Here is a 17,936-nt window from a genome sequence, read left to right on the forward strand (position 1 = left end):
TTATATGCAAACTATCAAGTTACATAAGGCGGGGGGGTGGGGTGGGGTGGGGGGTGAATCTCCTAAGACATGGTCATTCAAATTGTACGATATTTTGCCATTTGAATGAAGTTTAGTTTTCTGTAAAAATAAATCTATGGACTTGCAAAGAAATAGATCCAAATTTTACAAAAGTTAAAAATCTCAAGAGTAACTCTCCGATTCATTTCTCGACAGTGTTCGTACTTAAACTATCTTTTACCTTGAGAATTGCTTCATTACTCCATTTTCTGAAAGTTGACAACTTGAAGGTCGTTGATACAAAATACAATTGATGGTTAACACTTTCACAATATATCCATCTCTTGCAGCAACAAAAAAAAAAAGTGTCTTACCCATCTGATCACTGAAACCACTCATTGAACTTATGTATTACTCAAGGTTAATAAGTGTGTGTGTCTATTTATAAATGGAAGACAATGAATTCATGGTACAAACATGAACTAAAATATAAAAGTACACCTCTGTTATACACTTATAATTTAGCAATCCATAACTCCCCGAAGTATTGGGTTTAACAATAATTTACGGGCTGTATGTATTTTCAAAGGGGCAAAGAGCCATAATACACTAGTTCTGCAGAACCTGTCATATAGACATGATTATCTTCATCCTTCCATTCAATCTGAAGAGGCCCTCCAGGTAGATCAACCGTGCAGTTCTGTAACAAAATGACAGATTGAAAAGAATTATAAAGGTACCGCAGTCGGGAATTCAATAGAGTTGTGAAAACAGCATAGGTTGAAATTAACTCCCAGAAACAACAGCTACTGAAACAACTTCAAGCACACAAAAGAAGTAAAATGAATAAAATGCACTGACTCAAGCATACAATAAGAAAAGTGATTATCTGCAACCGGTAAAAGAAAATGTAGGACAGAATCTCTAAAAAGAGTAAAATGCATATCCATAAACACAGCTTCAACCATCAACGCCCCTCTCGAACAGTGGCGGAGCAAGCAATTTTTTCGAGGGGCCAAACATAAGGAAAAAATAAAATACTTTTAAAACTAATGTAAAACTAACAGTATCGATTTAGAAAAGTTGAAATTTGATGGCATTTTATGGAGTAAAATTCATCATAGTTGACTAGAAAAGTCTTTTTCGATGTGAACAGTTAAACTATTTGTTAGAAACTCATCATCTATTTATGTATTAGTCTTATGTTAACAATTTTCATTGCTAATAAAGCTCTCTTTGTAGTTGCTATCGAGATAAGAAGTGTCAAAAAAAGACAAACAAATCAATCAAGTGATAGTTTTTTTTACTTTCATGTTTCAGCTAATTTTTGCATTTGGGGTAGCTAAATATTTGTTATTAGAGTAGCTAAATATGAAAATATTCCTACTTGTTAAAAATAAAAATAAAAACATGTATTGGGGTAGCCAAGGAATTGTTTTGAGCTTGGACACGAATATTTGTTAAGAAGATTTAAGAGTAAATTACACACCCCTCCCCTCAAAGATGCTTGAATTACACTCCCCTCCCCTCTTATGTTAAAATATACACTCCCCTCCCCCCTTATTCAAAACATATTAGAAAACTTTTTATTCCCCTCCCCTAAGAGAAGCTTGAATTACATTCCCCTCCCCTCTTATGTTAAAATCTACACTTTACTCCCTCAATATTTTTTTTATTTCTAATAATCTAGCAAAAAATATTAATCTAACACACTTCAGAAGAAAAAAAATAGTATTGCGGGTCTATTTAAATATAATCAAAATTTGAATACATAATTTTTGCTATTTTTTCTTCACAATTTCATTGACATGTAGTTTTAAACCCTATTATAAAATATGAAACAACCCAAAATAAAATGAAAACATGTGAAAAATTACTAAAGATAATAAAGCGTGGTTATTTAAAAGTTAATTTTATACTCTAAATTATAAAATCAATAGCAAAATATTTAAATTTAATTATCATTGACATTTAAATTATAAAGAAATGAATTTATTTTTCTTAAATGGTTGTTCAAAATTAGTATATATCATAAAAATATTTATTTATGTTAAAATAGATTAAAGTGTAGTGCATATTTAATTATTAAGGGAGGAGGTAGTAATTCAAGCATCTTATAAGGGAGGGGAGTATAAATTTTACTTTTAAGGGAGGGGAGTGTATATTTTAACATAAGAGGGGAGGGGAGTGTAATTCAAGCATCTTTGAGGGGAGGGGAGGGAAATTTACTCAAGATTTAATGGTTGAATAAATAATGAAAAATAGGGAGAGATCAATACAACCAACAAGCCAATAGCTGCTGCAGTGCTCAGGCTGTAGGCAATCTCTAAGGAGAAAAATTCTTCAACAAAGAATATTAGAGAGAGGAATTGTGAATACAAGTATATTAGAGAGAGGAATCGTGATTACAAACAAATAGATGAACTTGTGCAATGGCAATCACATTTATATGTCTGTATATATTATGATAAAAAATTTAATGAAAAATCAACAGTTTTCAAAGTGTCACAATCAAATAGCAAACTTACTCGCCCAGCACGACCCTCAAGAACTGCTGCAACAACTGTAGCACATGCTCCAGTTCCACAGGCAAGAGTTGCTCCTGCACATAACACAAAATGGGACACCTTAGACTTACCCTAACCAATAACCACACTAACAATACCAATCAAACACAGTCTGAAAATTAGATGCTCTAACCTGCACCACGCTCCCAAACACGCATCTTCAGGTGAGAATTAGAAAGAACTTGCACAAACTCTGCACATTAAATCACAAGAGATAGTAAGAGTGAGGAATGGCAACAGGATCACAGTGATGATCCACTCGCAATCATTTAGGCCATTTGAGTCAAGTTCAAAGAATTAGAACTTTAGAGGTGGGAAATTTGGTATACAATATGCTGGGGGGAGGGGGGGGAATAACATATCAAAGCTGGAGACAAAATAGATTAAAAAAAATTGTATGCTTTGAACAAGAGGAAGGCACGTGCACCCCTGCCAAAGCTTAGCTAGACAGATCATCCAACCTAGTCCCACAAGCATTAATTTCTAAATAGCTATGAGTCAGTAAATCGCCATCTTAACAGAACAGAAACATACTGCCCAGAAAGATCAAGCAAAAAAAAAAAAAAAGCCCTTGCAGCCGAAATGAAAATTTGAGGGTATGGGAAAATATCATAATTACGCTGACAATCATATTCCGATCATAAAATTAGACTAATCTGACCTGTGTTGGTTCGTGCAGGGAACACCGCATGATGTTCAAATTTTGGGCCAATTTCTGCTAGCTTCAATTCATCAACAAGCAAATTCTGTTGCAATACATCAAAACAAATATGACATTAGGAAAATCAGAAAAAGTGTTGAGATCTTTTAAGTACAAAGATAAAAGCTGACATTTGAAGATATGATTTAATATATAAACTAGTAAGACTAAAAATAACAAAATTTCAAGGCATTGTTCTTCTTTTGATATAAATGGTTAGACATTCAATTGTATGTGAAAATGTCTTTGTATCTGTATGTCATATCATCTTATAGATCAATGTCTTTTCTTCCTACTCCAACATAGTGTTTAATTCCTTTAAACAGATGCAGAATACATTGTCAAATATGTATTGGAAATTGTAACTGTGATATAATTGTCGTGTGGCAAGAATAATGACCTGACTTCCTTTATTGCTGAAGGTTACACAGTGTGGATTTCCCATGCTAACACAAGTCACATACCAGATACTTCCATCCACATCTATCTCAGATTTAACAACAGCATGATCCTTATTTGGAGATAATTTAGTAGGCACATCTGATGATTTAAGAATAGGTTCCCCCATATCAACTCTGACCTGAATCAATTTGTATTATCATCAATCAAGCTAAAGAAAGAGAACCAACACAAAATAAGCTTGACATTATACAGCTTCAGAATTTCAAAACAGTACATAAAAAGGCACCTTGGAAGCACCATGCTGATGCCTCTGAACAAAAATCACAGTGTCAAAAAGTAAATTGCAAATATTTGCTGCATATAAGAATAAGAACATACATTTCCATCCTCCAAGACTTCAGGAACAATCTTCCCAGCACCAGTGTGTATGGTGAAACTGCAAAATATGAAAATTTAATGTAAGACGAAATTCGAAGAATATCGATAAGGACTGCGATACTATGCCACGGTAATAAAATCACCTTCAATTCTTCCTTGCTTTTCATACCATCTAAATACAAAATTATTACATGTGAAAATTAAATGTTTTCATTACACATGAAAGTTTCCTTAAAATATGAAAATATAATGTAAGACGAAATTTGAAGAATATCGATAAGGACTGCGATACTAGGCCACAGTAATAAAATCACCTTTAATTCTTCCTCGCTTTTCATACCATTTAAATACAAAATAATTACATGTGACAATTAAATGTTTTCGTTGCACATGAAAGTTTCCCTAAAAACAAGCAAGACAGTAAGAATTTCTCGAAAATGAACAAACCTGTGCCTCCCATGTAAACTCTCCAGATGAGAAACAAATTTGGCAAAGCATCGCACTCCATTGCCACACATCTACAGAAAAAGTTTGAATGTAAGGGACCAAACTTGTCAGTTAAGGAAGACCATAACAAATCAGAATCTAGAACAGAACAAGGGTCTGTTTGGATTAGCTTATTTGAGCTTACATTTTAACATAAGTACTTGTGAAAGTGTTGGAGAAAACTTATAAAAACATCTTATGACATGTCCATAGGTTGTTTTCAGCATATATAGGGCCTGTTTGGATTGACTTATTTGAGCTTATCTACTCGCATAAGTTTCGGGAGAACTTTTGAAAACAAAAACATTTTTTGTAAGCTTTTTTCAGCTTATTTTCATAAGTTCTCCAAGATAACTTATGAAAATAGCTTATACCCATAGTTGTCAAAGCGGAAACGCGGCGCGGCGCGGCCACCCAAAAAATTGACGCGGCGCGGTAAGCGGGCGCGACGCGGGCGCTTTTACATGACGCGGACACTAAAACTAAATATTATATTATTAATTAAGGACTAAAAAAGTATGAAAAAAATATATTTAGTATTAATATAGATGAGAAAATTTTATTTTGCATTTACATTTAGACTTCATCTTGATCATATTAATTCCTAGATCTCTAGATCTCTAATCAATCTTTCACTTCTTCCCTTTCTTCTTCATTTTGACTGTAAAAAAAAGGATGATTAACAATGAACAGAGATGAGATTTTGTGGTTTCTGATGAGATTTTTTTGTTGACCCGCTTTTTGCCCGACCCGCTTTTTGCCCGCATTGACCTGCTTTTTGCCCGCGTTGACCCGCTTTTGTTCCGCTTTTGCCTAACGCGCGACTCGGTCGCGTTCTGATGCGCTAGGCTGTTTTCAGCCGCTCCGCGCCGCGTTAGACCGCTATTGACAACAGAGCTTATACCATATAAAAAAAGGATTTAACTTTGTTTTATCATTTGCTATAAAAATAGCTTATGTAGGCCCTTTATCATGATAAGAACTTGTGCTATAAGCTGCAAATAAGGTGTTTATCCAAACAGGCCCTATATAAGCCCTCCAGCTTGTATGAAAAGATTTGACTTTATTCTATCTTTTGTTATATACTTAACTTATACATATATGAATGCTTTGCTGTAACTTGTATGTATGTCTTTTGCAACCAGGTGGATCTGTTTGAAGAATAAATTTTGGATGCAACAATGAAGCCAAGGCTGGAGTCATTTTAATTTTTGTTTCTTGGATAATTGTAACTACTATTGTTATTGGTATACAATGATTTAGTCGTGACTTGAAAAACTTATGAATGGTTTAATTTAGAGTGATTACTACTGTCATGATCTATGATATATATTAATGTTGTTTAAGTGTTACAAAAGTTTGAGTTTGGAACAATCCAAGGGAACCATGACCCTACCTTATAAGTTGATTCTTCTTGTAGTATGAAATAGTGGGTTAAAAATGGTTTTGAATTAAAAAAATGTTTTTTTTTTATAAAAAAAAAAATGTTGAGTTAACACAGGTTTGAATAAAAAACTGGTTTCGGAAGAGAATCCGGATTTGAACTGGATCCAAACCGGTTACAAACCATATCCGAACTGGTTTAGATAAGAGGTTTTAGAAACTAAACTGAAACTAAAATTTGGTTTGGTTTTGGTTTGGATTCAAACCATGAACACCCCTACTTATACATGAGCTTTTATGCTATAAGCGATTAATTAAGTTGCTTATGCTAACAAGATGACTCAAAAGTATATTTGTAAGAAGGATGAATGAATGAATCACCTCAGGCTCACTACCATCAGAGTTGAAAATCCTCATTGTATAATCAGTACCATTGATACCAGGCAATACAAAGATAACTCCATCAGCACCAACACCAAAGTTACGATCACATAGCTGCACAGCTTTCTCTGAACTAATCTTTGGCTCAGAAGAGTCTCTATTATCAATCTATTCATAACATCGAAAATCATTAAAAACCTAAAAGCGATTGTTATTTGAATTTGAATGATAATGAAACGTGTACTCACCAAAACGAAGTCGTTTCCGAGACCGTGATACTTCGCGAAATGGAGAAAACCAGATTCCTTCTGGTGAAGGAAGGAAGTGGAGGAGGTTGTTGTTTTAACGGGAGTTTCAGTTTTCATGGAGGAAGCAAACGCAACGAGGCGGGAATTAGAGTATTTGAAAGTGTGTTGCGGTGTGGCTGAAATGGATCGGGGAGAAGGAAGAATGGAATTGATGGAGGAAAGAGAGCGGCGAGTGGGTGTTGTAATAGGGACTGAAATGGTGGCGGTTATTGCCATTAGTGCTGCAATTTCAAATGCCGGCGGCTAGTGTTCTCTCGTTTTCACTTTGCTCCACCACTGGAACGCTGCAAATCTCTAAAATAACAGAGCAAATCCATCAAATATTATTCTAAAATATTAGTAAAAGTTCATATCCAAATTCATCGAATCATAAATCTGAATTACAATGAGGATATCACAGTCACAACATAATGAATTATCGGTTTCAGTTTGTGATTTCCTTTTTCCCTTTTGTTTTGATTAGGGTTATGGAAAAATTAAAGTTGAAAACCAAATAAAAAATTAAATCCATTAACAAACAAAAGAAAGTCGAAAGTATACTAAACAGATGAAGAATCAGAGATACACTTACAATTGAAACAAATGACGAATTAGAGATGGAGATCGATACAAATAGAGGAGATGGAGGATTCGAGTTCCACGGAGAGTTAGAAATTGAGGTGTTGCCGGTCGCAGCTATAATGACGGTGGGTGATGGAGGTTCACTTCACGCATTCACAGTTAGTCGCCAGAGAGGAGAGAAGATGGGATCCGGATTACATGACTTTAGGGCAGGAAAAGTCATGTGACTTTGCATCCACTTCCACCCTTGGATTAATCTCATGGTTCAAATTTTGACATGTGTCTTAGGCCTTTAATTGTTAATTAAAAATGAAAAACAAATCAGGTTGAGACCCATTTCTAAATACCATTACCCGAACATTAACCAGGACCCATTGCCCCCTTCCACGAACCGCCGCATTCAGCTCGCCGTCGACTGCGGTCCCGTCCCTCTCGTTGCCAAACTGATCAACACTTTTAATCCTCGTGACAGCTTCGTTTAGTAACTTTAACAATGAGGATAACAAAGCCAAACGCCATCAAAAGCCATGGACCAGTACATACAAATCTGAATTTCTCTGCAATTTTTTTTAAAGATTCAGGTCAAAATATACAAAGCAACAGAAGGTTGTAGTGATGTTGCAAATAAGAAAACAATACATCCAAATCTAAGCTCCATCGAAGCCATGAACCAGTACATTCAAATCTACAATTTTAACTTAAACTGAAACATCCTTCATCATCTAAAACACTACTACGAAAATCCAAGCAACAGAAGAAGCGGAGAAATAAAAAACTGGAAAATGGGTCAGCAATTGTACGAGAAGTAACAGGTTGAGAGACGGCGAGTGAGGCAGCGTGCGACGAGAAGGACAGCAGCGCTAACGGCCATCTGAAGACGGGGTTGGTGGAGGGGGCGATGGGTTGTACGTCGGAGATGGCAACGGAGACGGTGACGAGGCGGTACAACGGTAGATAGAAGGTAGCGCGTCGAAGAAGGAAAAACGGGTCAAGGATGGATTTGGGTTTGGTGTGTGGTTTCTTGTCAAACTGATTTCAATTATTTGAAGTTAAACACTTGTCAAGATCTGAAACGTGTGATTAATCCAATGGTCATTATTTCTCTAAAGTCATGTGACTTTCCCTCCCAAAAGTTATAGAATCCGGATCCCAGAAGATGCGCTTAGGAGAAAAAACGAGAGTGGCATGTCTGTAATATTCAAGTTAGCTCAAAGGTAATGTAGTAATTTCAATAAATTAATGGGTAGGCCATGGCCATCCCATGCATCACGTGGCGGCCACCCGACACGAATACCAAAGCAACAGAGAAAGAAAATAAAAATATAATATTAGTATGAGAGAGAAAATTATAAAATACTCGTAGTTGTACAAATATTATTTCTCTTAAAAATTATGTTATCGATTAAATGGATAGTAAATAGTGTAACCAAAAAAAAAAATGGATAGTAAATAGATAAACTTAAGATCGGGTTAATGGTAAGTTGTTAAAATATAAGGATCAAATTGATAATAAGTGATTAAATATAAAGACCAATATGAGAGTTAATAGAGTGGATGACCTTATTGAGATATTTATAAAGTCAAAAACCTAATGAGAATGTTTTAAGTCAATGACGTATTTGATGTGTTACTCTTTGAAAAATACTAGTGAGATTGTTGAAAACTGAGATTTCCTACACTCACGCATATGAGACATCAATGGTCGTTCAATCAAGATCTAACGATTTAGATTGAAGCTTAAAATTTAAAAGTATAAAATTGTTCTTTAGTGGAATATCCTTGTTGACTGTGAGTCGTGATCGATGTGAGTTTTTGTGTTGACTAAGGAATCAATCGTCTCTTGTAAATGATTGTTAAGTTTTGTGATTGTATAGTGATTAGGCTCATGCAAAAAAATATATAATAATGATCTTACGTCTTTGGGATATGTGTCTTTTTATGTGTGTACTTAAACACTAAATTTGGTCTTGTGATCATCCTAAACTTGCTCGGTTACTAGATAAATTACTTGCTAGTGGGGAACTTATGAGAGTGAGCCAAGCACAAGGAGGTCCAGTCAAGTAAGTATAGGAGTGGGTCAAATACGAGGATTGTTAGCCGAATGCGGGCTGAGATATGTACAATTTTATGACGGTCTCAACCCCAAGCATGAGACTTGTAAGCGTAAAGTGTTTAAGGAATTTAACCCATTTAGATGTATATTATGCAGCTCAAAAAAAAAAAAATCTACATTTATTTGAATTGTTTTAATCTTAATCAAATTGACAACTCATATTCCAAAATTTGATATTGATAGAAAAACCACAAGACTCCTCCAAGAATCCAAATCCGACCAAAATGACTCTATTCTACCAAAATGCACTAACAATAACAACTTTAATTTAAACAAAAGCTTTCACCATAGTGGATGTTTGAATTGGTTCTAGATTAGTCGGTCCTTAGGTTGGATATCGACTTTAACAAAAAAATCTAAACAAAGCTTCTCCATTTTCTCCTTGAATTATAAATCCACATTAATAATTCGGTGGAGTTAAATTGAAGTTATCTTGTCTTTAAATTGGACATTATATGATGAAATTAAGGTAATTTGGTCTATTATTTATTTTCCAACATATTTCTCATTTTGTGGTGTACTGCCAATAGGTACAGTGATTGTGTTCTGTTTTGATTAAATATAGGCATTCCACAATGTTGCTCTATTTTTAGAAATCAATACATTTAACAAGGCAGACGTGTATCTTGTGTTGGGGTTTTTGACAATTTTTCGCAAACATGTAGGTTGTTAATGTACGTATGTCGAATTATATACCACCTCTACGAATGACATAGGTCATAAGGTAGAATATTTCTGTTTGTTACAAAGAAGAAGAAAAAATTATCTCAAACAGAAACCTAAAGCTCAATATGGTTAATCTATAGGAACCAGTTCAACGCAGTTACGTTTTCTTGCAACAGAAAATGTATTTGATACACACAAAAACTAACACAAGGTTGAATTTTAACGTATTTTTGTTCTTTAGTCTCATATACACTAAGCAAAACTGCACTTATTCTGTCAAATTCTAATTATGAAATGTCCAAATAATGTGTCTCTACAATATAGGTCCAAAAATAGACCAAAATCAATTAACAATTAGAGAAGTGGATATTAATGATAGAATGGAAAACAACATCCCTATAAACTAGGATAGGTTAACAGACTAAACCACTTCTGAATTGGAATATAAAAACAATGTCACATTTATTTTCAAAATCCTATATGTTATTCACTTTTGTCTTGTAAGTAATTTACCTATATTAGAAGCATACCTAAATAGCTAGCTAAATATGATTTCTTCCAAAAATGAGGTGAGTGATTCTTCATTTCTTGTATTCATTGTCTCTTTTATTTGTAATCCAGTTAATAACTCATTCAATTTGCATTTTTGGATGTTCCACACATATGTTTTTTAATTGACTTAACTATATGTTTTTTAATGATAGAGCATTGAGGAGATCAAACACAAGCTTCTCCGCACAAGGCTTGAACTAATATCAACAAAAATGGAATCCAATGCTGAGATAAAGAAATATGAAGAAACTGTTAATCATTTATACAAGCTATTACAGAGAGCTTGCCAAGAAAGAGATGAAGCAAGAGATCAACTTCAATTGCTAATAAGAAATTTTCAGCCATCTACACAAGCTAAGACATATAGCAATATTCCACAACTTGATCATCCAAAGCAACAACTTTCATGTGATTTATCTTTGTCTAGCCTCCAATCAAATAATGAGAAGAAAATTTCCTCAATGAATTCATCTAACACAAGAATAGTTGAATCATGCAACATGGCCTTGAAAAAGCAAAAAATTCATCAAAACAAATTTGGAATAGTAAATGCAAATATTGATGATGTTGCTTCCTCTAGCCTTTCACTTCATAGCATCAAGAAGGAGAATTATTTATCTAGCAATATTTATGATAAGGAAAGTGTTGTTCCAACTTCTTTGAGTTTAGCATTTCCTTCGAATTCTAATGGACCTTCTCATATGCGTCGTGGTTCTGGTTCTGGTTCGGGGTTATTAGTGAAGAATGAACCAATGTCATATATGGAATCAAATGGGATGCAAAATCATACAATAGCAGGAAAAAAGAGAAAGTTTTTATAAGCTGCTGAAAGTTTTTAACTTATGTGTAGACGTAGCATCTCTAGGTTACAATTGCATTGCCTTTTTATATTGACAGATAAATGATATGTATCTATTCCCTTATTATTTTGTTCTTTTTTATCCATCAAAGATTTGAATTGAATGATGAAGAAGAAAAACAATGGTAAACTTGGCATGCACTGTCAAATACTCTTTTGTGGTCACGTATGTAGTTTTGCATGATTTATGATTTGAAGCAAGATGTTACTCTTCATATCTCAGCATATATTAAACTGGACTTTGGAACCATGCAGTTGGAATTTTTCTTGAGTGAAAAGATATTAACAGTAATTAAGTCATGCTGATAAAGGTTTTCCATGAGAATCTCTTATTACTCATAAATCTTAAACATTAAATTTTTAACTTTTATCTTTCTATTGGTATATTCTTCATTTGTGTTGAAAGAGCATTATTTGCTATTAGAAACAACTGGAAAATGAGGCAACAGCCAACACGATCTTTTTGCCTCCTAAATTTAATTAACCCTATTCTCCACTCCTCTCAACTTCTTACATTGCGACTGTTAGAGTTCAAAGGAAGCATTAAGACATTCCTTCTTCTTAATTATGATGAGGTTGATGAAAGTTTTAGTGTTTAACCATAGATCAATAGATACAAGTTATAGCATATTATCAATAATAAAGAAGGAAGAAGAATTGTGTACCTTTATATTAGGTTGATGAAGGATAACCGCCGACAAACATGAGATTGATGACTGCCTGATGGAACATGTGTGGAAATTGAGTAAAAAGACTAAACACAAATTCCCATGTTAGGTAGAACTAGTGTTGTGTGAATTGAAAAAAGTGGAAGTCTCAATTCGGATGGAACACACTCATTAGTAGTGTTTATATAGTGGGGGTGTACCTCTAATTAATGGGGGTACATAAGCACTAGAGAAAATATATATTGATATATATTTTATTATTTGGAAATGATAAATTAAATAATTAATTTAATCATTATTAGAAAGTGCTTTCTTAGTCCCCAAGTTTTGCTAAAATATTTTGGTACATAATATAATATATTTTGTACTAAATTTAATATATTTTAGTACTCAATTAAGATATTTTTGTACTAGATCTAATATGTGAATTACTTAATCGCAAAGTAATATGTTACTTGTTCCCAAAGTTTCTCATATTACTTGTTCCCAAAGTTTTTCACTTATTAGTTGTGAATTTTCCCTATAAATAGAGAACTCACATAGTGCATTCCACACACCAAAGAGTTTCATTGAGTTATCGGGAACTCTTTCTCTCTTCTCCCCTTTTTGACTTGTGTTGACGAGTCTTTCATATCTTCTCCCTCCTTCGACTTGTTTAACAAGTCCTTCTCCTTTTTCTACTCCTTTCTGTCCCTTCGGAATCAAGAGTGTTCTTAAGACCATAGTCCCTTTTCGGTTTAATGTCCCTTCGGAATTAAGAATGGTCTTAAGTTCATAGTCCCTTCGGTAATATACGTCCCTTCGGAATAAAGAGTACTTTTAAGATCATAGTCCCTATTTGGAATAAACAATGTCCCGTCGGAATCAAGAATGATCTTACGGTATATAAAAATTATTCAATATTTTTATTTGAGGAGAAATGGTGGTAACACCATATTTGAGTGGTCGTAGTGCCATATTGATACTTTGGAGAAATTAAGGTTAGAATGGTGGTAACACCATATTTGAGTGGTCTTAGCACCATAATAGAATGGTAATAATACCATATTAAAGTGGTTTCAGTATTAAAGAGTGGTCTTAGTACCATATTTGAAGGTGTAATTCTCGAACGGTTTTCTACAGTGCAGTAGTTAACCGCACAGTTGTAGCTGGGCTTGTTTTATCCTGGAGGCGGCGTGGTTGATAGTCTACCTTGCACAATTTTGGGTAGTGCCACGAAACGTCTTAAAGAGAGCGACCTGGTCGTGACTCAACCTAGTAACAACTTCGGTAGATAATAGAATTTGGAAATCCAAATACAACAGTTTGGAAATCCAAAAACAACACTGCCCTCATTCCGTCTAGCTTTAGGTTTTCACAATGATGTTCAGAATAATTAACCGTCTGATGGGATGGCGTTTAAATAGCTAAACGGCTGAGGGCAGGGACCTCTCATTGGGCTTAGCTAAATGGTCCAACCCATCACGGTCCATTTAGAAACAATAGCCCAATCACACATATTCATCAACTAATTAGTGCTTAACACAATAGACCATAATTTATATTATAGGATTAACTTATAATAATAGATTATTGTCAATCCATAATTGATTAATTATATAATTAATCCAACAGTCTCCCACTTAGATGACAATACTCAATCACTAAAGAATATAAAATTCATTTTAAAACTTTTATTTATAGTCAAAGCACTAATCATTCAAAAGAGAAGTAAGCTTTAATGCTGCAGAATCTGAATCCGATAGGGAAAACAAATCATACAGATCAAAGACTCACTTTTCTAACAAATGATGAATTTATAGTGACACGTTTGAATTAAAAAGAATGTGTCACTAAAGAATAGCCCAAGCACTTTAAAAATGCTATAACAAACTCCCACTAACCCAAAATAACATAGACTTAATCAAATCATTATGAGTTACAATACTCATATATATAAGTTTGCGGTTAGTGGTTCTGCCAATGAGTTTTCAATATTACAGAAGTCATATATCCACATAGGTACACGGATAGTAATTACTTATAGGGATAGCTTATTAAGAGATTGTAATTACATATAGTCAAAATCAATAAACGTTCTACGACATTCAATTAATCCAAGTTTTATAAAAAATGTGACTATGAAAATCCATAAAAGCAAAATAGGAAATTCAATAATCCTCAAATTGGATTAACATAGACACTTAGTTTAAAGAAAAAGATGTGGATTAATGTGGCCACTAGAATGTCAATAACAAAAGAACATTTATGATTATCTCAAATTATAAGTACCACAAGAACACAATATCATACTCGATAGGAGTATTGATATTATACATTGTACTTACTATTTATGACCTCATAAAATGTGGAATGTTGGTAAAACAGAAGCACCATGTATATTTGCATGCCAAGAAGTTATTGTGCATATTCCAACAAAATTGACTTAAGCATCCAATTATGATGCTCATTGAGATTGATAGAATTTTAATATATATCTCAATATAATAGAATCAGACTAAAGTTTAAAGTCTCTTAAGTTATGCCATATTTTAGTGTGCACAAGACTATATGGCAATGACGAGAATAATATTGTGTACACATTTCTCTTGATCTCACATATATATAAACAAGAGTGAGATTTCTCATTTGAGCTCATAATATATAGTGTTGTGTACACACTCCCACTGATCCCACATATATATAAACAAGAGTAAGAGGGATTCTCATTAGTGATCACTGATATAAAAATATTATAATAATGTAATATTCAATAGTGGGATACTTAGTTGCTAGTGCAAAATTATTAACATAAGTGGTTATATAATTTTAACTAACAGAGTTTCATGAACTCAACCACATATTTTGCACATAAGCATAGCAGAATTATTAACACAAGTGGTAACTCAAGGATAATATAAAACCCCTTAAATACATATTTTATCAATGGCAGATATCATCAAGAATTGGGTTTCATAGTTAACCACGTATTCTGCATTTGGAATTAAGGAGAATGTAAATTTTCATTTAAGAATTTTATAACACAAGATCTCCTTTTCATAATTAAAATTCCAAAGAATGTTATAAATATACTAACCTTTATATGACAGAGTATGATGATTATATAAAAAGTTTATCATCATATGAGTGAGATAAGTCTCTTATTATTATAAAATAAGATATAAGACTCTATTCACAATTTTAGTAACTCACTCACAATTTTAGTAACTCACACAAAACTCAAATGTTGCAATTATACTTCCACACATTTGAGGAAAAAAATTAGGTTACAAGCAGCGGAAATACATAAGACTTATATTTTATTATTACTGAGGACATAAGAGAAAATAGTCATAAGCTTCCATAAGTATTAAAGAATAGCAATAGCATAATTAATATCCTCAATATAAGTCTCTACAATAATTTCATATCTAATTAAAGTTATGAAACAAATAAATATATTTGTTTATGAGATATAATTAGTTGACATGTAGAATTTTTCTCACTTATTGAAGAATGATATTTTCTCCACTTGGTGGAGAATGATAGTTAAACTATCTTACCCACAAAAGGATGATTATGTTAAGTAATGTCATACCGATAGGGTATGTCCATCACGTTACACAATACATAGCAATGATTCTCCCACTTGATAGAGAACTAATCATGATAGTTGAATTAAAAGTTTGAAAATATTTTAAATAAAATATTCAACTATTTCTCTATCACAAAATGATATGTAAAGTAACGTCACACCGATAGGGTATGCCCGTCACTCACATAACAAAGGGATAGTAGCAATCCGATATATTTATATAGAAAAAAAAAATCACATTTAGGTAGAAATTTAATTCAAAATGTAATAATATTGGATTGCAAAATTTATGCAATTTTCTACATGTCTTTTAATAGAGTAACTTACTTATTGTAATCTCATTCAAGGACCTTAAGGATAATAATAAGTAAGAACTATATCATCACAATGTACAATTCTTATGTCTCAAAATTTAAACATTGATAGAGTATTCTAATTATAATTGACATAAGTATAAACATTTTAGGTACATTGAATAATAACAATTATATTAATAACAACACACCGATAGGGTATGACAGTTACCAATATAATGCTAATCTATTTAACAAAATTCGCATAATTGTACCCACGATAGGTGGGATTACAATTATACAAATTAGTAATGTTTATGCGAGAATATGATACAATAATATCATGCATAAACAATTGTACTTAATTTACTCAACTTCGGTCATGTTCAAATAATAGAAAAATGTGCTTAACAATATTTTAAATTAGCACATCATAAATATGACTTTAGAATTTCTTTTATATGAAGTAGTATAATAACAAAAGTTATTATTTGGAATACAAGTGTGTCAAATAGTTTTCTAATTTATCCAGAATAGAACTCTAACAATAAATTTTTCAATACTCCCACTATAAATTAGAAAGAACATAAATACAAAATGGAGCATTATAGTAAGAAAAATAGCATATAACAACAGAGTTCTGTTTAGAATATTTTGGAAAAAGGATTTCATTTCTATATAGGATATCATAATTGCACAACAAAAGAGAAGAAGAACTAAATTTCTTCATATGTGCAATAATAAGCAATAAGTCACAAGAGGATAAAATAACTAAATAATAACTTACCTCGCAAAGTGTGACATTCATCCTTATACTTAGAGTCAATGACCTTTGATGACTTAAAGAGAATATCTTATAATATAGTTATCTCAAAATATTCATCAATAGAGAATAAGCAATTCTAAATAAACATATGTGAGACTCTAATTATAAATCAATATGATTTATATAAGAATTCAGATGTAAGGATGATAAATATTTTCAAAATTGCCTCAATTCTAAATTAATTGTTTTGATAATAGTTAACGGATAAACAACAAAGAGACGTACAAATTTTAATTCATAATTAGAATTTTAGCATAAAAAAAATACAACAATGCATTATTCACTATATATAAAATATATAGTTTAATATTATTGTGATCCAAACATGTAATTGCGACAAGACACATAATTAGATAGTTAATAATGTTTGTCACGAAATTTAGAGTAATAAATCATGGGTCTAGATTAGAGAGTATAGTAGAAAGGATAATGTATATTAAAGAGAAAAATGCCAATTTTAGATTCAATTAATATAAATGACATATATATACAACTCACTATACTCATTTGAAAACAAAATATTATGAGGACCCTTCAAAACAATTTGTGACAAGAATCAAAGACAAGTGTCTTAGTTTAAATATGTCGCCAAAAGAATGATCAAATAGTAAACTTTGGATCTTTATGCTAAGACAATATGAATTAAAGATTATCTTATATTAGAATATTTATAATGCCAAGAATATTTAAAGTTGTAAAATTTAAATTAATTATATTTGGCATTAAAATTAATAAAAATTGAGCCTTCTATAAATTTGCAATCGTAACATTTTAATTGATTAGACAATTTATGTTACTGATAGAAAAGGAATCTTCAAAAAATAGTTTAGACTCAAATATTGAGAATATATTATTTTGAAAGAAATATTCTCAGTTTAATTGATACGATCCTTTCAAGATTTAACAAAATTTTGAAACTCACAAATCAAGAATATATATGCTATAATAGTCAAATTACTCTTGACTGGACAAATAATTTTGAGGGTATCAACAAATCTCAGAATATATATTAATATAGAATATTTGATGCAAGAATATAAGTCTGAGTCTAAGAATTTTCACAATCGTAACACTTTAAAACAATAATTCACATAAGTGTTATTACCATAAAAGAATATTTTCTCATAGGATATTATTTATAGACTCAAATCTAATGAATATATGATTTAAAAGGAGTATATGATTCGTATTAATTTACATCAAATACTTAGAGATTTCA

The 17,936-nt window shown here is 32.2% G+C and overlaps 2 protein-coding genes across 2 annotated transcripts; one reads left to right on the top strand and one right to left on the bottom strand.

Moving 5' to 3' along the window:
- Window positions 1-379: 379 nt before the first annotated feature.
- LOC146910400 (diaminopimelate epimerase family protein) lies at window positions 380-7,355 on the bottom strand. Its single transcript, XM_085723150.1, has 10 exons — window positions 7,177-7,355; window positions 6,546-6,899; window positions 6,298-6,465; window positions 4,495-4,565; window positions 4,048-4,105; window positions 3,668-3,847; window positions 3,229-3,313; window positions 2,701-2,760; window positions 2,529-2,602; window positions 380-700 (listed from the first exon to the last, which is right to left on the bottom strand). The coding sequence occupies exons 2-10, from the start codon at window positions 6,819-6,821 to the stop codon at window positions 584-586; spliced, it is 1,089 nt and encodes a 362-aa protein (XP_085579276.1). The 5' UTR covers window positions 6,822-6,899; window positions 7,177-7,355; the 3' UTR covers window positions 380-583.
- Window positions 7,202-11,486, top strand: LOC146910401 (uncharacterized). The gene is made up of 2 exons (XM_085729427.1): window positions 7,202-7,324; window positions 10,650-11,486. The coding sequence occupies exons 1-2, from the start codon at window positions 7,202-7,204 to the stop codon at window positions 11,316-11,318; spliced, it is 792 nt and encodes a 263-aa protein (XP_085585553.1). The 3' UTR covers window positions 11,319-11,486.
- The last annotated feature ends 6,450 nt before the right edge of the window (window positions 11,487-17,936 follow it).

The sequence above is a fragment of the Medicago sativa genome, chromosome 7 (genome assembly GCF_051527215.1).
Source record: "Medicago sativa cultivar Bolivia chromosome 7, Bolivia_mono, whole genome shotgun sequence".
Taxonomy (NCBI): Eukaryota; Viridiplantae; Streptophyta; class Magnoliopsida; order Fabales; family Fabaceae; genus Medicago; species Medicago sativa.

Coding starts and splice junctions, on each gene's coding strand:
- LOC146910400 (XM_085723150.1), bottom strand. CDS start 6,821: ATGGCAATAACCGCCACCATTTCAGTCCCTATTACAACACCCACTCGC. Junction 4,106..4,494: donor AGTTTACATGGGAGGCACAG/GTTTGTTCATTT, acceptor CATATTTTGCAG/TTTCACCATACACACTGGTG. Junction 3,848..4,047: donor AAGTCTTGGAGGATGGAAAT/GTATGTTCTTAT, acceptor AAATTGATTCAG/GTCAGAGTTGATATGGGGGA.
- LOC146910401 (XM_085729427.1), top strand. CDS start 7,202: ATGGAGATCGATACAAATAGAGGAGATGGAGGATTCGAGTTCCACGGA. Junction 7,325..10,649: donor GTTCACTTCACGCATTCACA/GTTAGTCGCCAG, acceptor TTTTAATGATAG/AGCATTGAGGAGATCAAACA.